At 34.7% G+C, this 26,672-nt stretch overlaps 1 protein-coding gene across 1 annotated transcript; it reads right to left on the bottom strand.

Moving 5' to 3' along the window:
- On the bottom strand, positions 1–26,672 carry LOC135219015 (polycystin-1-like protein 2). The gene is made up of 15 exons (XM_064255450.1): positions 26,499–26,672; positions 25,300–25,397; positions 24,594–24,678; positions 23,929–24,070; positions 22,109–22,211; positions 19,350–19,518; positions 18,759–18,929; positions 18,155–18,315; positions 17,149–17,301; positions 16,623–16,800; positions 15,850–15,985; positions 14,761–15,014; positions 13,084–13,216; positions 3,006–3,241; positions 1–309 (listed from the first exon to the last, which is right to left on the bottom strand). The coding sequence occupies exons 1-15, from the start codon at positions 26,670–26,672 to the stop codon at positions 1–3; spliced, it is 2,502 nt and encodes an 833-aa protein (XP_064111520.1).

The following is a 26,672-nucleotide window of genomic DNA, read 5'->3' as shown; positions in this document are numbered from 1 at the left end:
TCATTCCAACCCTTCACAATATTCCAAACAGACCTCCTCACTCGACCCTTCCAACTTAATGCCGGCTCCATTTCCCATCCAAGCCCCCAAATCAGGCTGAAAACCTCTTTCATCATTTTGTTCCTGGAACCGACCTGGTTTAATCCGAACCTGCCGGAGGCGGACGGCGCCGATGCGGAAGGAGACCCCGTCCGCCATGAAGGGCTTGTCCCTCAGGTTGATCTCCTCGCCGTTGTACAGCTCGGTCCAGAACACCGACGGCAGGAAGGTGTCGCGCATGTAGCCGAAGACGTCGGCGGGCGTTTGGAACTGGGGAATATAAGATAGTATAGAAGTCGTTGAAACGGTTCCAACTTAAGTTATAAGATATAGAAAACATTGAAAGGGTTTCAACATAAGATAAGAGGTATAGAAAACGTTGTTATAAGGTGTAGAACTCGTTGAAAGGGTTTCAACATAAGTTATATTATAAGGCATTGAACTCGTTGAAAGGGTTTCAACATAAGATATAAGATATAGAAAACGTTGTTATAAGGTATAGAACTCGTTGAAAGCGTTTCAACATAAATTATAAGATATATAACTGATGTTGAAAGGGTTTCAACATCAGTTATAAGGTATAGAACGCGTTGAAAGGGTTTCAACGTAAGTATCAGGATTAGTTAATGAATTGACAAGTGGTAAACAACGGTGAAAGGGTTTCAACATATGTTATGAGATATATAACGCGTTGAAGGGGTTTCAACATAAGTGTCAGGATTAGTTAATGAATTGATGAGTGGTAAACAACGGTGAAAGGGTTTCAACATAAGTTATAAGATATATAAAGCGTTGAAAGGGTCTCAACATTAGTTAATGAACTGGCAAATGGTAAACAACGGTGAAAGGATTTCTAAAAAGGTGAAAGGATGTCTAAAAAAAGAATTTTACATTGTATTTCGTCAAGGATTTGAGAGTAACTATTATAATGCAAAATTGAATTTCGGAAAATGAACGCAATGAAAGATTGAGAGCTGCTATAAATACAGAATTCTAAAAGGGTTAATTAGGGCATATAAATTCTATTATAAATCAAAATTAACTCATAGAGAAACGAACTCAATAAAAGATTGAGAACTGATAAACAAATACAGAATTCAAAAAGGGTTGATTAGGTCATATAAATTCTATTAGTATAATGCAAAATTAAATCAAAGAAAATAAACGCAATGAAAGATTGAGAACTGATAAACATATACAGAATTCAAAAAGGGTTGATTAGGTCATGTAATTCCTATTAAAATTCATAATTAGGTGATATAAAATGACTCAACGAAAGACTGAGAAATGGTAATCAAATATATAGAACTCAAGGAATGAATGGTTACGTCATTTCTATTATAAAGCAAAAGTAGATGATAGAATTATCATCTACTACACTGTAAAATTATAGTAAAAAAAATTAGTAATGACATGAAAACTAACACTGAATATTAAATAAAACAACTGGAAGAAATCCTTTCAATTGTAATGATAACAAAAACGCTAAGATCCTTTGCTGTAAATTCGTTCCTAATAAATAATCTATTGTAAATATTGTAAGCACAGTAAGTTTACACAGAACTGACGTATTTTGCCCATATGTAAAAAAAAATCAGAGCAAGTGTGAAAGCCAGGAATAGAACTAAATGCGTAACCTTAATAAGCGAAAAATAGTTAAACAAATAAACGTTAAAGCATGTTTAAACAAAATGAAACAAAGCAGAGATGAGCAGTGGAAGGCAAGAAGACGCAAGGAAAGATTAAAAAGTAAATACACTTCAAATACGCCCTAGACCAGTGAACAAAGTAATGCAAATCAACAAATAAATTACTAATTAATAAGTAAATGAATGAATAAAAGTTCATACGAAAAGCAATAAAACCACGCACGAGCAAAGGTACCTAAGATGACACCATAAAATAACTAGCAATAATAATAATAATAAATAATTAATAATCTAAATAATAAATAATGTATAATAATAATAATTAATAATAATAATAATAATAGTAGTAGTAGTAATAATAATAATAATAATAATAATAATGTTTCTTTACATAGTAATATACTTTAACATAGAATTGTGGATCTTTTATAACAGATGGTTCTTCACGAGACTGTGAATTTCTTAGTAAGAAAAGTGATGGACTCCTAAGGAGGCAGGATGCAACCCGGAACCCCACACTATAAATACCACCCAGTCGAATTAGAGGACTATGATAGAGCAAAAAAAAATAAAAAATAAATAATAATAATAATAGATGGAAATAACATCTCTCACATATGTAGGAAGTGCAATACGAAAAATGAAACCATAAACCACATAGCAAGCGAATGTCCGGCACTTGCACAGAACCAGTACAAAAAGAGGCATGATTCAGAAGCAAAATCCCTCCACTGGAGCCTGTGCAAGAAACATCAGCTACCTTGCAGTAATAAGTGGTACGAACACCAACCTGAAGGAGTGATAGAAAACGATCAGGCAAAGATTCTCTGGGACTATGGTATCAGGACGGATAGGGTGATACGTGCAAACAGACCAGACGTGACGTTGATTGACAAAGTCAAGAAGAAAGTATCACTCATTGATGTCGCAATACCATGGGACACCAGAGTTGAAGAGAAAGAGAGGGAAAAAATGGATAAGTATCAAGATCTGAAAATAGAAAAAAGAAGGATATGGGATATGCCAGTGGAAATTTTACCCATAATCATAGGAGCACTAGGCACGATCCCAAGATCCTTGAAAAGGAATCTAGAAAAACTAGAGGCTGAAGTAGCTCCAGGACTCATGCAGAAGAGCGTGATCCTGGAAACGGCACACATAGTAAGAAAAGTGATGGACTCCTAAGGAGGCAGGATGCAACCCGGAACCCAACACTATAAATGCCACCCAGTCGAATTGGAGGACTGTGATAACAAAAAAAAAAAAAAAAAAATAATAATAATAATAATAATAATAATAATAACAACAACAAATCACCATCTCGTTGGACTCCACATCGTAGTCGATGAAGAGGTTCTTGAGGTTCTTGTTGACGAGGAAGGCGTTGGAGTTCCTGTTCTGCTGCGCCAGGAACAGCAGGAAGAACAGGTAGACGACGTAGATCAGCATCTCCTTGATGAGGGTCAGCATCTCCCGCTCGGCCAACCTCTTCCGCCGGATCCTCTCCAGCTTCTTCGGGTCGATGGGCTGGATGGCGATCTTCTCCCGGGACCCTGGAATCCCAAGTGTCGTCAGTAAAATAGTCAAGGTCTGTAGACGAATTCATAAGTGATTTGAATTTTATCGTTTCACTTATATTTCTTATCTATCTATGTAGGTCTATGGACAAATTCATAAATGATTTGTATTTTGTTGTTTTACTTATATTTCTTATCTATTTATGTAAGTTTTACTAATATTTTTTTATATCTATTTAGTAGGTCTGTAGACAAATTCGAAAATGATTTGTATTTTAATATTTTACTTATATTTCTTATCTATTTATAGAAGTTTATGGAAAAATTCATAAACGTTTCGTATTTTACTATTTTACTTATATTTTGTATCTATTTATGTAGGTCAGTAGACAAATTCATAAATAATTTGTATCTTATTGTTTTACTTATATTTTTATCTATTTATGTAGGTTTGTAGACAAGTTCATAAATGATTTGTATTTTAACATTTTACTTGTATTTTTTATCTATTTATGTAGGTCTGTAGCCAACTCATAAATATTTGTATTTTATTGTTTTACTTACATTTATCTATCTATGTAGGTCTGTAGACAAATTCATAAATAATTTGTATTTTAATGTTTTACTTTAATCTTTTTATCTATTTATGTAGGTCTATAGACAAATTCATAAATGATTTGTGTTTTAATATTTTACTTACATTTGTATCTATTTATGCAGGTCTATAGACAAGTTCATAAATGATTTGTGTTTTAATATTTTACTTACATTTTTACCTATTTATGTATTCATTTGTTAATTTATCTGCTTTTCTAAGAATTGATGTCGTCTTTCGGTATTTCCCTTCAAATTCTGCTACTTCCTTCGAAGGAGCACCATAAAATTCTTTGGAAGCTTGAATTTCAAGTCAGTGACCCCTTAGGTGGGCTTGTGCCGTATCAAAAGGGGTTCAACCTCTGAATAATGATAATTAATTTATCCCTTTGACATAATTTTAGCCACTTATTTATCGCTGCGCAATGTTCGATCATAAAATAATATAAATAAACCCCAAATAATAATGAATCATTGAGCGCAGTCAAAGTGGTGAGGGGTAACGTGACGTCATGCAATGCAGCAACAGATCCCCGCTCTATTTGCGCATGCGCCGACCCATTATTCTTAGACCCTGATGATACTGTTGTTTATAGTTGGTATCCGGATCCTGGCTCTTATATTTGTAGGGGCAGGTGGAATAGTAATGACGTTGTATACTGATGTCTTATGGAATTGCCATTTTTCTATTGTTTTATTATTTGTAGTAGCAGAAGTAATTATTACAGCATCAACGCTGTTATTGCTTATCAGGATCCTGACTGCTATATTAGTTGAGGCTGATGGAGCCGTGATGACGATGTTGTAGTTCTTTTAGTAGCTGATTTTAGCACTTATGGAATTACCATTAATCTCATCATTATCATTTTGCTCTTATTTGTTGCAGCAAAAGTAATAGTTACGTTATCATCATCACTGTTATTATTGCGAATAACCAATCAAAATATACAACTAGGAATACATTTTCCTTCAAGTATTTTATCACGTTTCACAAATGACAGGGTCGTCTATTTTAAGGCTTTAACCAATTCTGTTGATTACAGTGGTCAGGCATAATTAAGCTAAGCTCGAAAAACAATTAAATTAAAAGGTCCTACGTGTACAGCAATGCATTACAATAAGCCACACTATCACGAGAGAGAGAGAGAGAGAGAGAGAGAGAGAGAGAGAGAGAGAGAGAGAGAGAAATTCATTTCCATCACCAGAAAGCAAGATGGAAGGGAGAAAGAGAGAAAAAAGATAAATTAATTTTCATCTCTATAATGCCGGAAGAGAGAGAGGGAGAGAGAAGAGAGATTAATTTTCATCACCAGAAAGCCGAGAGGAAGGGAGAGAAAAAACATAAATGAAGACAATTTGACTTTATAAGTCTCTCTTCAGTCTCTCTAGCTCAAAAAACCAAAAAAAAAAGGTCTAAGGACTACAAAAAACCCTCGAGCACCGGAAGTGAGAGAGAAGAGAGGAGATAGAAGAGAGTAGAACCTTACCTTACAGACCTTACAATTCGTTCGGGTTGTTGCCCCAGGTCCCTCAGTGTAGGCGCCTCTAATGTCTACCAGAGAGTTGCTAGTTACATCTTCCCGGTATATTTTGCATCTTCCAATCTTGGATGGTCTGGATGCAGTTTAGATATTTGTCGAGCTTATTCTTAAACACATCTACGCTCACTCCTGATATATTCCTCAGATGAGCTGGCAACGCATTGAATAGACGCTGCATTATCGATGCTGGTGGCGTAGTGGATTAATGTTCTGTGTTGCTTTCCTTATTTTTCCTGGTATAGTTTTGGGCACTATTAATCTACCTCTGCTTGCTCTTTCTGATATTTTAGTTCCATGATATTTTCTGTTATTCCTTCTATCGTTTCCATGCCTGAATTATCATGTAGCGTTCTCTTCTCCTTTCTAGACTATATAATTTTAACGGATTGTAGTCTTTCCCAGTAGTCTAGGTCCTTAACTTCTTCTAATTCTAGCTGTAAAGGGACCTTTGTACACTCTCTATTTTGGGTGCAATATCCTTTTGATAGTGTGGGTACCAAATCATATTGCAATATTCAAGGGTGGACTACGAACATATGTTTTATAAGCATAATCATGTGTTCAAGCTTTTCTTGTTTTGAAGTGCCGTAATAACATTCCCATTTTTGCTTTACATTTTGCCAACAGAATGGCTATTTGATCATTGCATAACATGTTCCTATTCATCATCACACCAAGGTCTTTAACTGCTTCCTTATTTGTGATTGTCTCATTATTAGGTCCCTTATATGCATATAGCTTTCCTTCTCTGTCTCCATAATTTATTGATTCAAATTTATCAGAGTTAAATACCATCCTATTTACCTCTGCCCAATCATATACTTTGTTAAGGTCTCTTTGTAGAGCGTTCCTATCTTCATCACAAGTAATTTTCTCTACTTATTCTTGTGTCATCAGCGAAACTACTCACTACCGAATCCTTAACATTACTGTCTATGTCTTCAATCATAATAACAAACAATATTGCAGCTAGCACCGTACCTTGTGGCACACCGGATATTACCTTGGTTTCATCCGATTTCTCATTCGTTTGCAATAACTATCTGTTTTCTGTTGTGTAAAAATTCTTTTAACCATCTTCCTACTTTATCTACGATATTGTGTTTTCTAATTTTCTTTGCTAATATTATGGTCTACTTTGTCAAAAGCTTTTGCAAAGTCTAGATAAACCACATCTGTTTCATTTCCGCTTTTCATATTTTGAATATGTTCTCACGGTGGACTAACAGTTGGGTTTGTGTACTTTTTCCGGGTACGAAACCGTGTTGTCCTATATTCAAATTATTATTTTATTAAATGTTTCATAATATTTTTCTTCACATTACCCTTTCATACACTTTCATAATATGTGATGTTAGACTCACAGGCCTATAATTACTTGCCTCTAGTCTTGATCCACTTTTGAAAGTAGGGGTGATATATGCTAATTTGTGCTCATCATAAATCTTGCGTATCTACACTTTGTCTTAATAATATTGCAAGTGGCTTTGCGATAGAATGAACTACTTTCTTTAACAAAATAGCAGGGACTCCATCCGGCCCCTGCTTGCAGCAGCTCCATTTTTGTTAATTTCTTATTAATTGCCTGCACAATATCAGCTTCATTAATTTCTATGTCAGCTAAATATTCACTATTTTCGTCCCTTACTTCTATATCATTATCTTCATTATCTTTCTAGGGGTGAATTCTCTCTTATTATCGTTCTGCCAGTATGTTTGTCAAATTTCCTTTTTTTCATTCGTTAATCTCCCTTCAATTCTCAGAGGGCCTATTTCTATTCTTCTTTTATTCATCTTCTTCGCACAGAGTATAATAGTTTGGGGTTTTGCTTGATATTTAATAGGGTTTTTTTCTTCCAAGTCCCGTTTTTCATTTTCTTTTGATTGTATAATCTTTTGTTCTGCATTTTTCTATCTTACTTTTTAGTTCTATAACTTTCCATGCATTTTTTTCTTTTGCAGACCTTTTCCACTTTCTGATTTTCTGGAACAAGATCCTTCTGTCTCTTGGTATGCATGAATGATGTTTACTTTTCTTCTTCGGTATATATTTATCCACTATTTTCTCCAATATTTTATATAATATCTCCGTATTTACCCTTATGTCATCCACTTACGAAAATGTTATCCCAATCTTTGTTTAATTTCTTCATTAATTTCTGACCATTTTATATTTTTACTGTAGAAGTTGTATTTTCCATATCCTTCCCACTTTTTCATTTCTTGCTTATCTCTATTTCACTTGCTTTGGAATGAACTGTTAATTCTATGACATTATGATCTGAAATACTCGCATTATAAACTATTTATTTCTTACATAATTCATCTCGTTCACAAATACTTAGGTCTAAAGTATTTTCCTTTCTTGTTGGCAGGTGATTTATTTGTTGAATGTTGTATTCTAGTAGCATATCTAATAGCTTTTCAAATTGCCTCTTATCTTCTGCCACTACTATTACTTTCTTTTTTATATGGTATAAGTACAACAGTCTCCTATTCGTTCTTTCCATTCTACGAAAGGAAAGTTGAAGTCACCAGATAGGAGATAGTCCAGTCCTTTGTGATTTCTACATATATTCATCCAATTTTTCAATTATTAAGTCAAACTCTTTAGTATTAGGAGGTCTATATATTACTATGTTCATCAATTTTTCAGATTCAAATTCTACCGCTATTAGTTCACATTCTGAGTTACTATATTTCTCATATATTTTTCCTTGTTTTTTTTTGTCTTTCCCATATATTGCGGTTCCCCTTGATTCCTATTTTTTCTATCTGATCTATAAGTTTGGAACCCTTTTATTTGATCATCATTCCCAGTCTCTTGGAATACCAGGTTTCACTTATATTCATTATATCTATTTTCTTTTCATTTTGGGTTAGTTCTTCTAAGTACTCTATTTTTCTTTTTGAGTTACTCGTAACTAAACCCTGCGCATTCATCACTATGATGGTTTGCATGTTTTCTCCTTCATTTAATATTGGTGGTAATAAGGATTTCCCATGTCTCTTTCCTGTTCTGGTATGTTGTTCTTTTTTTCATTTCCAGAAATTCTGACATTAAAAAATCCAACTTTTCCATAAATATTTTGATCTTCCTTCATCATAATTATTCATTTTGTGTCTGAATCTGCAATTTTCTCCGTTTCTGCAATATCCTCTTGCATAATAAATACAGTTATTATCTCTTGAGTAGAATTTCGGAGCTGATGCTTTGAAATTTTTTGCTGACACTCTGAGAGAGAGAGAGAGAGAGAGAGAGAGAAATTAATTTTCATCACCAGAAAGCTGGAAGGAAAGGAGAGAGAGAGAAATAAAAGATAAAGGAATTTCCATCATTAGAATGCTGGAAGGGAGAGAGAGAGCCGGAAGGAAGGGAGAGAGAGAGAGAGAGAGAGAGAGAGAGAGAGAGAGAGAGAGAGAGAGAGAGAGAATGAAATAAATTTCATCGCCAGAAAGCCGGAAGGAAGAAAGAGATGGATTATCATCACCAACATAACAAGAGAGAGAGAGAGAGAGATTGATTTTCATCAACAGCATAACGAGAGAGAGAGAGAGACCTTACCTTACAGACCTACTTACATCTGTTCGGGTTGCCCCAGGTCCCTCAGTGTGAGCACCTCTAATGTCCTACCAGAGAGTTGCTAGTACATCTTCCGGTATATTTTGCATCTTCCAATCTTGGATGGTCTGGGATGCAGTTTAGATATTTGTCGAGCTTATTCTTAAACACATCTACGCTCACTCCTGATATATTCCTCAGATGAGCTGGCAACGCATTGAATAGACGCTGCATTATCGATGCTGGTGCGTAGTGGATTAATGTCCTGTGTGCTTTCCTTATTTTTCCTGGTATAGTTTTGGGCACTATTAATCTACCTCTGCTTGCTCTTTCTGATATTTTTAGTTCCATGATATTTTCTGCTATTCCTTCTATCTGTTTCCATGCCTGAATTATCATGTAGCGTTCTCTCTCCTTTCTAGACTATATAATTTTAAGAATTGTAGTCTTTCCCAGTAGTCTAGGTCCTTAACTTCTTCTATTCTAGCTGTAAAAGGACCCTTTGTACACTCTCTATTTGTGGCAATAATCCTTTTTGATAGTGTGGGTACCATATCATATTGCAATATTCAAGTGGACTACGAACATATGTTTTATAAAGCATAATCAGTGTTCAGCTTTTCTTGTTTTGAAGTGCCGTAACAACATTCCCATTTTTGCTTTACATTTTGCCAACAGAGTTGCTATTTGATCATTGCATAACATGTTCCTATTCATCATCACACCAAGGTCTTTAACTGCTTCCTTATTTGTGATGTCTCATTATTAGGTCCCTTATATGCATATAGCTTTCTTTCTCTGTCTCCATAATTTATTGATTCAAATTTATCAGAGTTAAATACCATCCTATTTACCTCTGCCCAATCATATACTTTGTTAAGGTCTCTTTGTAGAGCGTTCCTATCTTCATCACAAGTAATTTCTCTACTTATTCTTGTGTCATCAATGCGAAACTACTCACTACCGATCCTTAACATTATTGTATGTCTCAATCAGTCTTTCAATCACAATATGTCTAATGTCTCAATAATAATAACAAACAGTATTGCAGCTAACACCGTACCTTGCGGCACACCAGATATTACCTTGGCTTCATCCGATTTCTCGTCGTTTGCAATAACTATCTGTTTTCTGTTGTGTAAAAATTCTTTTAACCATCTTCCTACTTTATCCACGATATTGTGTTTTCTAATTTTCTTCGCTAATATATTATGGTCTACTTTATCAAAAGGCTTTTGCAAAGTCTAAATAAACCACATCTGTTTCATTTCCGCTTTTCATATTTTTGAATATGTTTTCACGGTGGACTAACAGTTGGGTTTGTGTACTTTTTCCGGGTACGAAACCATGTTGTCCTTTATTAAACAAATTATTTTTTATTAAATGTTTCATAATATTTTTCTTCATTACCCTTTCATACACTTTCATAATATGTGATGTTAGCCACTCACAGGCCTATAATTACTTGCCTCTGTCTTGATCCACTTTTGAAAGTAGGGGTAATATATGCTAATTTGTGCTCATCATATATCTTGCCTGTATCTACACTTTGTCTTAATAATATTGCAAGTGGCTTTGCGATAGAATGAACTACTTTCTTTAACAAATAGCAGGTATTCCATCAGGCCCTGCAGCAGCTCCATTTTTAATTTCATTAATAGCCTGCACAATATCAGCTTCATTAATACTATTGTCAGCTAAATATTCACTATTTTCATCCCTTACTTCTATATCATTATCTTTCATTATATCTTTCTAGGGGTGAATTCTCTCTTATATCGTTCTGCCAGTATGTTGCAAATTTCCTTTTTTTTCATTCGTTATCTCCCTTCAATTCTCAGAGGGCCTATTTCTATTCTTCTTTTATTCATCTTCGTTCGCATATGAGTAATAATAGTTGGGGTTTTGCTTGATATTTAATACCGGGTTTTTTCTTCCAAGTCCCGTTTTTCATTTTCTTTTGATTGTATAATCTTTTGTTCTGCATTTTCTATCTTACTTTTTAGTTCTATAACTTTCCATGCATTTTTTCTTTTGCAAGACCTTTTTTCCACTTTCTGATTTTCTGGAACAAGATCCTTCTGTCTCTTGGTATGCATGAATGATGTTTACTTTTCTTCTTCGGTATATATTTTTCCACTATTATCTCCATATTTTTATATAATATCTCCGTATTTACCCCTTATGTCATCACTTACGAATGTTATCCCAATCTTTGTTTAATTCTTCATAATTTCTGACCATTTTATATTTTTACTGTAGAAGTTGTATTTTCATATCCTTCCCACTTTTTCATTTCTTGCTTATCTCTATTTTCACTTGCTTTGGAATGAACTGTTAATTCTATGACATTATGGTCTGAAATACTCGCATTATAAACTATTATTTCTTTAACATAATTCATCTCATTCATACTAGGTCTAAGTCCTTTCTTTTTGTTGGCAGGTGATTTATTTGTTGAATGTTGTATTCTAGTAGGCATATCTAATAGCTTTTCAAACTGCCTCTTATCTTCTGCACTACTATTACTCTCTTTTTTATATGTATAAGTACAACCACAATCTCCTATTCGTTCGTTCCATTCTACGAAAGGAAAGTTGAAGTCACCAGATAGGAGAATCGTCCAGTCCTTGTGATTTCTACATATATCATCCAATTTTCGCAATTATTAAGTCAAACTCTTTAGTATTAGGAGGTCTATATATTACTATGTTCATCAATTTTTCAGATTCAAATTCTACCGCTATTAGTTCACATTCTGAGTTACTATATTTCTCATATATTTTTCCTTGTTTTTTGTCTTTCCCATATATTGCGGTTCCCCCTTGATTCCTATTTTTTCTATCTGATCTATAAGTTTGGAACCCTTTTATTTGATCATCATTCCCAGTCTCTTGGGAATACCAGGTTTCACTTATATTCATTATATCTATTTTCTTTTCATTTGGGTTAGTTCTTCTAAGTACTCTATTTTTCTTTTTGAGTTACTCGTAACTAAACCCTGCGCATTCATCACTATGATGGTTTGCGTGTTTTTCTCCTTCCATTTCAATTTAATCTGGATAGTAATAAGATTTTCCCATGTTCTTTCCTTTCCTGTTTCTGGTATGGTTGTTCTTTTTCATTTCCAAAAAAAAAAAAAGGAAATTCTGGACATTAAAAAATCCAACTTTTCCATAATATTTGATCTTCCTTCATCATAATTATTAATTTTGTGGTCTGAATCTGCAATTTTTCTCCTTTCCGTTCTGCAATATCCTCTTGCATAATAAATACAGTTATTATCTCTTGAGTAGAATTTCGGAGCTGATGCTTTGAAATTTTTTGCTGACACCTCTGCATATCTCATTGGTGGTTTGCTTTTCTCTTTTACCTGATATTCTTGATTTCTCTCTTTATTTGTTTCTTTCTTATTTTGTATTTTATTACTTGGTTGGTTATTTATTTGATTATGATTCATGGCTACAGGGTGCATATATTTGCATTTTTTGTCGAACTTACATCCTTTTCCTTCTTTTAGGTTTTTACATATTTTTGGATGCAGATCTCTGCAATCATCCCATATCCATCTAAGTATGCACATTTACCATATATTTCATAGTTTTGACATATCTTAGGATGTTTGTAGTAACATCTTTCTCCAAATCTGCAATTCCCTCTTTTCAAAATGGTTGCAGATTTTGTCTTCTTGTCTATTTTTTCCTCCTCTTTCCCGTTCATTGATAGATCTGGGGTAGAGGCCTCTTCGGGATTTGCTTTTCTGTTGTCATATCGTAATTTTTATTTCTTCGTAGTATGCTGCTTTATTGCCCTCATATGTAGTATCAATGAGTATCTCTGCATCCATACTTTTATCTTGTTCTTTGTTTTCCTTATTTTTTTCTGTCATTTCATTTTTGTTTACTTCTCTTCCGTTTTCCTTCTTCTTTCTTTTTCTTCTTCTTCCTCTTCCTCTTCTTCTTCATCCTCAACTATTTGTACATTCAATCTTGATTTAATAACATTGTCTATCCATGATAGACATGTTGAACAAAAAATTCGTTTTGTATCTTTTCTCAAATCTTGTATTACCTCAGGATGAATGTATTTTCATCGCCAGAAAGGCGGAGGGAAAGAAAAGAGAGAGAGAGAGAGAGAGAGAGAGAGAGAGAGAGGAGAGACGCTAAGTGAATTTCCATCACCTGACTGAGGCTTATCAACGTCCAGCTCTTCGTCGTTAGCGGAGCTTCCGTTGACCTTCCTCTCCTCGTCGTCCAGGTCTTCCACGTCGGGTTTCTTCAGCACGATAGCCAAGATGGCGGCTAGTACGAAGACCTGGAAGAGAATGAGAGGAGGAAATGATAAATAAGTTTTTATAAACGAATTAGTAAATAGTTGAGTGGAGTGAGTGAGCGAAGAGGAAAGACGAAGGTAATTGTGATAATAATGTTTTGAAAAATGCATTTATTCAGTACGAGAGCTTTCACTTGACGATTATGAAAGAACTTTTAGACAATTATAAATTATCATATATTGTTAGTGATGCAGTGACCGAGAGAAAATGGAAGGAAAATAGAAAATAACTAAACAGAAAATAACTATGTATTTATCCATTATGAGCACTTTTACTTAAAAACATATTAGAATAAATGAAAATACATTATTAGTCAGTAATTCAATTAGCAAGAGAAAATGGTGAAAAGAAAGAGATAACTTCAATTGAAAGAATAGCTATTGTATCTTGATATTCCTTTATGTAAAATATACCAAAAATTAACAAACAACGTGTGGTATTGCAAAGAGAGTTAAAATTAGCGTTAAATTATGCATTCTAACATGAAGCAACCTTTTACTTTAAATATTCCAACAGCTTCTTTGGCAGATATCAAAAAGTACCGAGTTAAAAATAAAATAAGACAACATAGAGTACCTTTCGCCTTGCAACTCATTCAAGACGAATACAGAAGACTATATTATATAGCAGATATGAGGTCAATTACAAAAATAATTATAGAAGGTTCATGGTTCTACTCACGGTCACATTTTATAGTTTGATTAAAGTGAAGTCATTCTGAGTCGAAAAATAAGTCAGAAGTCGTTGATTAATGACAAGAGCCTCCTTTAACGACGACAGAGAGAGAGAGAGAGAGAGAGAGAGAGAGAGAGAGAGAGAGAGAGCCAATCTGACTCACCGCCGAGCCACCGTGCACTGGCATTTATAAGCAATAAAGGGTATGTCACACGGATTAGAGCTCTATTCATAACTCCCGTGTTTGCATGAACTGCTCTGAACTAGCTCCGCTGGGTTTATTGATAAGGATATCAGCGAGTGAAGGTTACATCCGAAGGGCCTTCCCTTATCAAGGTTATATGATGGGTCGAATACATTATAAAGGGCAAGTGATAACGGGTTTTTCAAACGAGTACAAATTATTACCTAATTTCCAAATCGTACATTTTTGTCTGATTTGGATTTCTCTTGCGCCATTTATTCAAGCTTCTTCGCTACGAAACTTGAAGGATAACCCAACGAAAACAAGAGATAAATAGATATAATGAATCAAGCGATTACGTATTAATACATAATTTCACGAACATTTGCATTTTTGCCAAATTCGGGGAACAGTCCCTTTTTACCAAACTTTCTAATCCTTTTAAGCCATTTATTCGATCTTCTCCACAGGGAAACTTGAAGGACACGCCAGCGAAAATCTTACATGAAATGCTATTTCTCTAATCAAGCCTTGCACCCGACCCTCTTCGTTACAAAACTTGAAGGAAACCCCAAGCGAGAAAATCTACATTTCTCTTGAGCGTTGCATCCGATCATCACCAATGCAAAACTTGAAGGAAAGAAATTCCTTCATACAGTGATTCACCTTGGCAGGCTGAACGATCACGACGCTCTGGAAGATGGAGAGCAGCATGGCCGTCAGCCAGGAGTTAGCCTTCTCCTTGCCCCACTGTATGCTGTAGGAGAACACCATGAAAGCAGACACTCCGATCGCGCCAGCAACCAGCAACCAGGCGAAGAAGACGCACCACCACGGCAACGAGATCGGCTTCTTCTTCTTTTTCTTGTCAGCAGAATCCTGGTCACTTGGGTCACCCTCGTCCGAATCTAGCCTGTTGACTAGAATGAAGTTTCAAGTGACACTAAGTCCAGAGTAAAACTCGTTTGCTGATTTATTTATTTATTGTCAAACTAAGAAAGTTATAAGGTTTACTTTTTGTTTCGTATCAGAAGGAGATAAAAGTGAAAATAATACATCATTTCGCGTCCAGTATTGAGATTATATTTACTTTTGGTGTTATTAGTTTTGTTATGATACATACAATGGACAAGAGAGATTCTACTACAGACAACTCAGTCCCACCTACCTTTCTGTATTTATAATATATATAAATAAATAATTATATATAAATAATATTAAATTAAATATATATATATAAATATATAATTGATATATAATAATAGTTTATTTTATATATTATTATATAAAAATATAGTTATATATATAACCTATATATATATAGTATATATATTATATATAATATATATATATATATATTCATATTATTCTTATTATAATTTTTTTAAACTCAATAATCGTTCTCGTCAATGTGCCCAATGGCTAGCTTTCTATATAGCTTTTTTTTTTATTGGCATAAATCAATTCCTATTTTTCCCATATTCCAGTTACTAGCACTTTACTTATTCCCCCACATTTCCCAGTCACTCCTTAAGCCCCTTCCACACGAAGGGCAAATGCACGGCGGGCAGACACTGTTACCAATTTTGTGAGTGGATGGCGATCACGAGTGTGGTCCAAGTCAAAGGCTTGCCTGCCTGTAACTACTGCCTCCCTTGGATTGTTTGGTCTGGTAACACTGTTGAAAAGCGAGAGAATTACGGGCAAATCAGAGTGCCCGTCGTGTCTTGGCCCCTCGTGTGGAAGGGGCTTTACCTATCTTCCCATCCTCAGCCTGCGCCACCTTCTGGAGCAACGCGTCCGTCTTGCTGGGCCTGGGACGACACTTCCTAAATATCTGGTCCATGGCTACGCTCGGTGGAATGACAATCAAGGTACCCATGATGCTCACCTGTGACAAAAGGTAATAAAAAATAAAAAATAAAAAATAAAAATATTAACCAATTATTTTACTAAAGTAGATTCACATCAAACGTGCATCTGATTTCTAAGCCAGTCCCTTAAGACGCCCCTGATTGACTGTTGATAAGCCAGTCACAGGGCTGGAAACTCTCAGTCTCTCTCGAGAGAGAGCTCACATAGGCAGGATGTATGTTCCAACTAACCTGAGGGATTCGTCTTTCAAAAGCATCCCTCGTCGAGAGTGAACTTCTATCACTAGAAATACACATCTCTAACCCCTCAGTGGAATGCCCGAGAATCGAACTCGCGGCCACCGAGGTGGTACGCCAACACCATACCGACCAAGCCACTGAGGGGCTTTATATAAACATTTTATATAAACATTTTACAACTTCTTCCGTCAGTATATTATTGTGGACCTTAAAGAACATTATTATTATTATTATTATTATTAATTATTATTATTTATTATTGAATTCCCATTAATTTAATATTAATCTTTTCATTTTATTATATTATTTAATTATTCAATTATCATTAATTATTATTATTATCATTATTATTATTATTATTATTATTATATTATTATTATTATTATATTATTATTATTCTCCTTTTCAACCCACCCAAAGCTGAAAGGTCGTAACCGTCATGAATCCAAGCTCCAGCTTAGTAGTCCTGACGGGTTCCGACTTGTAGAACATGGCGTTCACCACCATCGTCAGGAAGGTCACGGACACGACCACGGATAGGCGCTGCACCCTCGTGTAGGTGCTCTTGTAGGGCCTGACGAAGATGGACACCCTGGGTGGGAGAGAAGGAATGGGGGAAACTATTGAACGACTTCCTTTCAAATTTTGCCGAGACGTATATTCTCAGTTCATTGATTGATTGATCCGTGAATGTTTGGGTCTGATGACCTGGCGCTATTCTATTCGGAGTTGAGGTCTAGTGTACCTCGTTTGAGAGACTTTTATTATTATTATTATTATTATTATTATTATTATTATTATTATTATTATTATTATTATTATTATTATTATTTTACCATAATAAATAATATCTAATCATATCACCAAAGAATTTTTTTTTTTTTTTTTTTTTTTTAATATCACAACAATTTTTGTAAATGATCTAGGATCCTCTCCTCACCACAGGTGCCCATCGGTGAGGTTCTTCTTGGAGGTGTTGACGAAGAGGTTCCTGAAGGCGGTGATGTCCTCCGGTGTGGCCACAGGAACCAAGCGGTCTATTTGGCCGTCATCTTCGTCCACTGCCAGCCACCGGTTCACTATGAATGCGAATCTGAAGCAGTAAATATGGTCTGCTGTTATTTTCAAAGCGATCGGTTGGTGGAGATGGGTTGGAGTTAAAAGATGCTTCAAATGATTGGCTGGTTAGTTCAAGACTGATTGGTCTAATCCTATAAACTGGCGTGAATGATTGGCCTAACAACGTGAACTGAATTTACAAACATTCCTTCAGAAGTACGTCAGAGACCTGGAGTTAAAAGATGCTTCAAATGATTGGCTGGTTATTTCAAGACTGATTGGTCTAATCCTATAAATTGGCGTGAATGATTGGCCTAACGTCGTGAACTGAAGTTACAAACATTCCTTCAGAAGTATGTCAGACCTAGAGTTAAAAGATGCTTCAAATGATTGGCTGGTTATTTCAAGACTGATCGGTCTAACCTTATAAACTGGCGTGAACTGAAGTTGTAAACATTCCTCCAAAAGTATGTCTCTTATTCTTGACCTACAGTTAAATGATGCTTCAAATGATTGGCTCATTAAGATTGATTGGCCTAATCCCTAAAACTGGCGTTAAAAGTTAAAAAAAATACCTGATGACTGGCCTAACACCATAAAGAACTGTTCAATTGAGATTGATTGTTCAAATCCCATAAACTGGCGTTAGATGTATTCTTAAAGAACAGACTGGATGATTGACCTAACACCATCTGTTCTTCAAGACTACGATGCATATTCTTAAATAAAATGTTTCAAACAATTGGCTGATCCACTGAGATTGACTGGTCTAATCCTATAAACTGGCGTTAAAGATATTTCTATATGACCTTCGTGAGTGATTGACCAAACACGATTAACTAACTTTGAAGAAGTTTCCTAAAAAAAAACGTCTCCCAGCCGCTTACGTCTTTCCTGTCTGGAGATCCGAGACTGTGAATCTGTCAAGATACCATCCAGCCTTGTCGTTCTTCCCAGAATTGTCGTGCCAGATCCTGAGGTACGTGGGATGCCCCAGTGGGCCTTCCGTACTCATTACGTACTGCACGGATGAGCCCCTCGTGTGCTCCTTGGGAAGAAAACGTTGTTGAGGGAGAGTATTATTATTATTATTATTATTATTATTATTATTATTATTATTATTATTATTATTCTCAAAATACAAATTGACAGTTGTCTAGAGGAAGACTTGAGTGGAAGGAAAATTAGATAATAACAATGAAACAGATACAATTACAAGGAAGCATATTTCTTTCACTTCCTTTCCACAACAGAGAAGACCCACCACTTCCTTCCCACAAGAGAAACGACCCACAACTTCCTTCCCACAAGAGAAACGACCCACCACTTCCTTCCCACAAGAGAAACGACCCACCATTTCCTTCCCACAAGAGAAAAGACCCACAACTTCCTTCCCACAAAAGAAACGACCCACCACTGCCTTCCCACAAGAGAAAAGACCAATCACTTCCTTCCCACAAGAGAAAGACTATCTCAGCAACCTTTTCCTACCTTCCGTTTGTCATCGGAGAGCTTCCTGACGCCGGTATCGTCGTCTGTGCCCGACAGGACGAAGGAGATGTTGCTGGCCGTCCCTGACTTGCCCTTCATCCCCGTCACCACCGTCAGGAGGTAGAGGTACTTCTCCCCAGCCAGGTTGTCCGCAAGGGCTGTCACGCCCCACTGTGTGAGTCAGACAGCAATTAAGGAGTGTTATTCCAAAGGAAAGACCTTTTGTTTACATTTAACCAATATCATTATGTTTTTAGATATTTTAGACAGAGAAAAAAAAAGGGTTTCTTATTCCTGCCTGTGATATATACGGGTACATATCAGTATTATTTACTGTTATATGCTCGCTTGCTCTTTTGAATATTATTAATTATAGTCACTAATTACGTTTATTTCTTCTGATAGCCGAATTATACTTTAAATACATAGTTCTCTGAACAGAGCATTTAAAAACACTGCATTAATGATTGATATAATCAAATCATTTCTTCTCCATATTTTGGCGAAAGTTTCGACGTTCAAGTCTGAAACACTGAAGGAGAGAGAGAGAGAGAGAGAGAGAGAGAGAGAGAGAGAGAGAGTACAAATTACCTTCTTGACGTCCTGCTTATCCTTGTACCTGGCCCAGATTCCTACCAGGATGTACAGGGCCAGAAGCACGCAGATAGTGACCAACACGGCGAAGTTGTCCTTCAGCTTCGCCCCCAGGTTGTCGTAGATGGAGCCGAAGTCAATCGTGTTCGGGGGCACGAAGAAGTCGCTGCCGAAGGAGGTCAGGTGGTTGCAGGCGCAGCTCACCACGCGGGTGTTGGTGGCTGGGGTCACCTGGGCAAAGCAAGGTCGTCATTTTTTTAAAGATTTTTTTTATTTTTTCCTGTTCTTTAAAGTTTCTTAGATCTATTATTTTATTAATATATTTTAGACTTATCTCCTATCAATTAATTTATTGAATATCGTGAATTTGCTGTTATATATAAAATATATAATATATATATAATATATACACGATATATATATATATATATATATATATATATATTATATATATCTACATATATATGTGTATATATATTTGTAATTTATACACTTTCTAGTTTAAAAACATTATTCTCTTTCCCCCTCTCTCTCTCTCAATATAAATATGTAACATAAAGAGGGGGATTTGCTATAAGATATTTTAAATAATATAATGTGATGTGCTATGGTGTTTCTTAGAATGTACAGACTCATCATTTTTAACTTCCCTGGAGACAGAGAGTCCGAGTGACAGCCTAGAGAAGGCTGATAACTCTTTTTTGGGACGGTGTGACATTAAGCTCTTACCTAGCAAATCAGTGCCTTCGTCCTGTCTTCATGAGAGCTTGTCCAAGGTGCCTTTGAAAACTGGTTACAAGCAGTTACCTGGGGAGTGTACATTCTGAACTTTGAGTGTGAGTTCGTGCGTTCGTACGAGCTATGTCCGTTCATAATAGCATGTAATTAGCCAGAACCATAGAGAGACTTACGAAGAGTCAGGCAGAGCCGGGGTGGCTCTGCCAACATATTTCTATTTGGTACTTGGAGATTCTAGGCTGAAATGGTAAGATTCACTGTGATTTAGCCAAAGGTGTGGCTTGATTGTTTTATAGCATTCTTGTAAAAGATGTCCATTTTATTTAATCTTTTGACTCTCTGTTTTTGCAATTGTGTGTGCTTACCAGAGTGTTCTCCTGTTCTTCCTAACAGGCGGATCTGGACAAGGGGGAATGTCCTGGACAAGGGGGAATGTCCTGACAAACGGGAATGGGTTTTGGAGAGGAACCATATGTGTATTTTGGAGTTGGTGTTGACTGACTCCTAATGTCATGACTAAACTAATGATTAGTTATTGGGGATCAATTAAGCTATTTTGAACTTTGAGAACCTAACTATTTGATCAATACTTTGCTTTTAAATAAATGTATTTTTGTAGCCCGTTTCTGATTTGGTGACCTTAGATAATGAAGGGGAAGATGAATGGAGAGAGAGAGAGAGGGGTACTATTGCCAGTGTGTGAGAGAGAGAGAGAGAGAGAGAGAGAGAGCTTTTGGCTTAACGCTTACCAATATGAAATACGAGATTCTTATCTCGTATACATACGTATAAAATATATATATATATTATATATATATATATATATATAAAAACAGTTTATATATATAAATATATATATATATGTATATATATAATATATATATATATAATATATATATATATACAATACGTGTATATTATATACATAGAGAGAGAGAGAGAGAGAGAGAGAGGGGGGGGGAGAGAGAGAGAGAGTCGTGTAAATGAAAAATATATATACAAATAATAGTATATTATTATAATATATATATATATTATATATATATAATATATATATACTATATAAACAAAAAAACTCTAAGCCACAATAACAAACTGTAATAAGTACATAAAATGTCATTTACGTACCATCACTTAAAAGGATCGAAACCCTGGTCCCCACCAACCCCAGAGGGGATGAAATTGACCCGTGTTGCCTAATATACTCACCCTCCGCCAGCCATCTGTGTCCCAGCTCTCAGTCTCTGTGTTCCAGAAGCGACAGATTGGTGTGATGGTTTTGTAAGGTGTAGTTGGCCAGGTCGATGTATTCGTAAGGGTTTGGTGGTTCCTCGTACCAAGGGTAAACATAACTGGAAGTAAATAATATGTAAGACATATATATATATATATATATATATATATATATATATATATATCACATGTATATATACATGTATATATATCATGTATATATACATGTATATATATATATATATATATATATATATATATATGAAATATAAAAACACCGTAGTATTGTGCTTCTCAGTTGTCTACAGTAGGATCGACCCACATTAATAATCTTGATGATATAGGATAGATAAATGCTTTAAGCTCTCTATACATAAAAAGCACTGAGGAGAGACTGAATTAAATCATCCATTTAATCATAAATTCCAATGGCTGGCATTGCTACTGATAATACTACTTAGCATCAATAATACCACTGGTATTATTGCATCGCTGTATGCCGACTTTTTTCAAGCTAAAATGAGAGGACCCCATGAACTCGCAAGTAGGAAAATCTTGTATAATTTTAATGAATACAAAATATGAAGAATTTCTTTATATTTAGATTAAGACAGACTGATGGGCAGACTGAGAATAAGTTATCTAGAAAAACGTAGTGAATTTCAGGCAACCATTTCAAAAAAGAGAGTTGGCATACTTTCCAAAACTAATTAGGGAAGATACGCTTTGAGAGAAACAGAAGCCCTGACCAAATTTAATGAGAAACGAGTACTGGGGTAACTCACTCGTCCATACTGAAGATGTCGACTTCTTCGTCAGCTATTGGTGAAAGGGTCGTCGGAACGGAAGGCTCCTCATAGTAGTCGTCGGTTTCCAAACTGAAGTTAACTGTCATAAATAAGGTAAGTTACGAAAAATGCTTGATAAGTTGTTGTCCATCACACATACTTCTAAAATTATGTTTTATTCATCCTTCATTGTCTATACTGTATATATCAGGGGTTCCCAAATTGGGCGTCGGGACCCAATTGTGGTCGGAATGCTCATTATGTGGGGTCATAAACAAGCCACTGGGTGGGTAGGGTCGCTGAAGTACCGCCAGGGAATGGGTGTCACCCATAAATTATCAATAATGCCGTACAATGTGAAGTATTAAAATAGTATCACCATTTTGTAATAATTGCCAAATCTGAGGATTCTATTTATGATTAGCTACCTTTTTTTGTAAGTAAAATTTAAATGTTTCTGTTTCCCTTTTACTTAATTAAATATCATCATATGACCAAAAACCTCATTAATGCAGTAAATATGGAAATAAACATAACTACTTGGGATAATATATATATTGAAATAATATATATATATATAGAGAGCAGTTGAAAGTGCTGAATGGGGTCGTGCTGCTAGGATAAACCTTTGATATATATCCTTGATACAAAGGTACTCAATATCCTCGATGAACTACAGTCGGGGTTACAGCCCATACTGAATCCTGCACGGAGGACTGTGAATGATAAGAAAGGTTCTACGTATCCTCACTAGGGTTCCAGACATCCTATCCTTTTCTTTGAATCCAGATTGTCCACCTCCTTTAACTATGGCCTTTTCCTGTATTCATCCCCAATTCAGGGACGTGTCTTTCAGGGCATCTTCAGTCGTCTGTGATTCTGATTCAGAGGTCTGGCAATTAACACAAATTTAAAGGAAGCAACAAAGCCTTATGATACAGATGGCTGTTTCTTTCTGAAGACGACAAGGAATCACCACAATAACGACTGTTGCTTTATTCTGTGAATCGAAGGAATTCGTCGTGCTTCGAACAGAATTGAATTGAATATAGAAAGAATTTAGGCCAAAGAACAAACACTGGGACCTATAAGGTCATTCAGCGCTGAAATGGAAATTGACAGTAAAAACAGTAAAAGGTTTGAAGGGTGTAACATGAGGTAAACCTCAAAGCAGTTGCACTGTATATCAATTGTTAGGAGAGGGTGGAAAGTAAGATGGAAGAAAGAGAATATGAACAGTAAAAGTACAGTACAGTAGAAGGAACGAAAGGGGTTGCAGTTAGGGGCCGAAGCCACGCTGCAAAGAACCTTAAGTAATGCCTACAGTGCACCGCATGAGGTACATTGACGGAACTAACCCCCTAAAATATCGTCGCTTTAACGAAATTAGTAACATTCAAATTGATCCTGATTTAAGCACAGCCGGATATTAAGCAAATATGCACAAATTAAAATGAACTGTTCTCGTAGTATTATATCAACTACTTTTACATATGACTGAGTGACCTTCGATATTTACGAAGAGTGGGGACATTTTTTTCTAGAATTCCATTTTATCTGCAGTGCTGGTAAATTCCAAAGAAGCTTCTATGTATCTGAAAGTTTAAACAATCATCGGTATTAACACTTGTTCATACATAAAAAAAATCACTTTTAGGAATAGATATTAGTCTAAAATACTGATTAGTATTTTTGTGTATATATCTATATTATATATATATATATATATATAGATATATATATATATATATATATATATATATATATATAATATTCCATTCCATCTCTCTCTTTACCAACTGCTTTATCGTTCTCACCTTGCTGTTTCACCCGGACATAGTAATCCCCAGTGCCGTGATACTCGATGAAGTCAGGGGAGACGAAGATGGAGTAGGTCATCTCGTCCTCGTTTTCCGGTGACAAGTCGTCCAGGTCTTCCTCGGACAAGTTTCGTGGTATCTGGAAAATGGGAGTTTGATTCTGGTAGCTTTCTTTTTTTATTCACTAATAGCTTTAGGAAAGGAGAGAGAGAGAGAGAGAGAGAGAGAGAGAGAGAGAGAGATCTGAATCAGTAGTTTTTAAATTTGGTTAAGACACTTGAGTGAAGGGTATCACTTTTCATTTTACATGACAGGAGAGAGAGAGAGAGAGAGAGAGAGAGAGAGAGAGAGAGATAGAGGAGCAGACGCCCCTAAGCAAGAGGAATCCAGAATGAGTCATCTAATATCTTTTGTGGTTTAGGGTTACGATCCAATTTTTACTACATTTTGTATAATATATTCAATCTGGCAAATACCACGAATTTTACATGAATCCCCCATTTGGCGTCTTAATAGCCAACTTGACTACAGAAGAAAAGTCGGTAATGAGAAGAATAGAGAAACTTCTATACAAAATAAACGTTGTTAAAATAGCCATTATTTGCAGAAAAACCAATAATAATAGTAAGAACAGCACTCATGAAGGTGGCACATATTCTTACCTGGAATGCGAGGTCATAGTTCACGTCATCGGCTCTGTCGCCGTAACGGATCAGAACTTCGAAAGTAGCGTTGTCTGAATCTGGTCTGTTCGGGTAAAATGATCGCAAAGCAACATAGTAAAAGTTATAAGGATATTAACTTAGTGCTGACGCAGCTATTATAGTTTTGGTTATATCTTGTTTATGCGGATCGTGCTGGTTTAATCCAGATATGTTTAACATGTAGATGTATTCATTCTCATACATTAAAGATAATGATGTTATTCTACCATTAAGTACATATTATGCTAATATATTTTTAACATGTTAACATGCTGATAGAATACTAAAGAATCAAGTGTTCAATATACATAAACTTCCGAGTTTGGTAATGATGTTATTCTACCATTAAGTACATATTATGCTAATCTATTTTTATCATGCTGATAAAATACTAATGAATCATGTCAAGTGTTCAATATACATAAAATTCAGAGTTTGGTAATGTTGTTATTCTATCATTAAGTACTTAATCTAATATATTTTTAACATGCTGTTAGAATGCTACAGAATCATGTCAGTGTTCAGGATGAAAATTCTGAGTTAATTAAGAGGATATCACAAATAATTCCTACTACAAGCAGACAAACAAAGGTAATTCCCGAGTTATGAATGAACAACCTTTGACATAAGGTAAACAAAATGAAGATAAATCTATTCTTAATACCTCAAGACAAGATAAATAGCAGAGTTGTTGTTGGCAACATTTATGACATGCGTGTTGTCCCACGTGGCGTCTCTTCTCACGAAGGGTGAAAACTCCACCTGAAATTAAGGGATTTTAGACCTTATTGATCGGCTGATTTAGTAGTGGGAATCATATCCAAAAAGGAAGATTTAAAACTGATTTTGAGTCGATGGACCCTGTAGGCTTTTTCCATGTGAACAGAGGTTAATTTCTTTATCAATAATAATAATAATAATAATCAAGTAACTTTAGAAAATTTTTCCAAATGAACACAATATTCTTTGGAAGCCAGAATTTCAAGTCAATAATAGCCCTTTTGATGGGGTTGTTCCTTATGAATAGATTTTCATCTTCTGAATAATAATAATAATAATAATAATAATAATAATAATAATAATAATAATAATAATAATAATAATAATAATAATAATAATAAAATAAAATACAGTTAAATAATTTATATAAAAAATCGACAGTATATAAATAAATTGTATTATTTCAATTTTGCATATTAACGCAATTTATTTATATAACTGGATTTTTTATCATAATAATAATAATAAGAATAATAATAATAATAATAATAATAATAATAATAATAATCGTGGATTTCTTATGATTAATAATAATACTTCCGATCTTTAATAATATAATAAAAAAAAATAAAATTTTTGATCCTTTATACATAATAATAATAATAATAATAATAATAATAAAAATAATTGTGGATTCCTATTCACAATTTATTTATACTGGAATTTTTTATTTTTATCATAATAATAATAATAATAATAATAATAATAATAATAACTAATAATAATAATAATAATAAAATCGTGGATTTCTTATGATTAATAATAATACTTGTCGATCTTTTAATAATATTAATTAATAAAAATAATGTGGATTCCTATTACATAATAATAATAAAATAATAATAATTGTGGATTTTAATACATAATAATAATAATAATAATAATAATAATAATAATAATAATAATAATAATAATATTATTATTATTATTATTATTATTATTATTATTATTATTATTATTAGTATTATTATTCAGAAGATGAAAATCTAATAATAATAATAATAATAATAATATTATTATTATTATTATTATTATTATTATTATTATTATTATTATTATTATATATATTATTATAATACGCACCGGCTCGGGCACGTTGGCCGGGTCAATGTCGACCTCGATGATGATGTCCTCTTCCGTGTCTTTGATCTCGAGGTCATTCCCTTTGCCGTCTCCCAAGGTCAAGGAGACCACGGCTGACCTGAGGTTGGAGGCGCCGCTGCCCCACACGGGAAGGGGGTTCTCGCTCATCGACAT

Source organism: Macrobrachium nipponense, chromosome 1 (assembly GCF_015104395.2).
Source record: "Macrobrachium nipponense isolate FS-2020 chromosome 1, ASM1510439v2, whole genome shotgun sequence".
In the NCBI taxonomy this organism is placed as follows: domain Eukaryota; kingdom Metazoa; phylum Arthropoda; class Malacostraca; order Decapoda; family Palaemonidae; genus Macrobrachium; species Macrobrachium nipponense.
This window is presented reverse-complemented; position numbering and strand designations above follow the sequence as displayed.

Excerpts from the sequence above, each read along its gene's own strand:
- LOC135219015 (XM_064255450.1), bottom strand. The coding sequence starts at position 26,672 with ATGTCGATGAGCGAGAACCCCCTTCCCGTGTGGGGCAGCGGCGCCTCC. Across the intron at positions 13,217-14,760 it reads TGATCGTTCAGCCTGCCAAG|GTCTTCGTACTAGCCGCCAT; the intron begins GTGAATCACTGT and ends ATTCTCTTCCAG. Across the intron at positions 3,242-13,083 it reads CGTTGATAAGCCTCAGTCAG|GGTCCCGGGAGAAGATCGCC; the intron begins GTGATGGAAATT and ends TTGGGATTCCAG.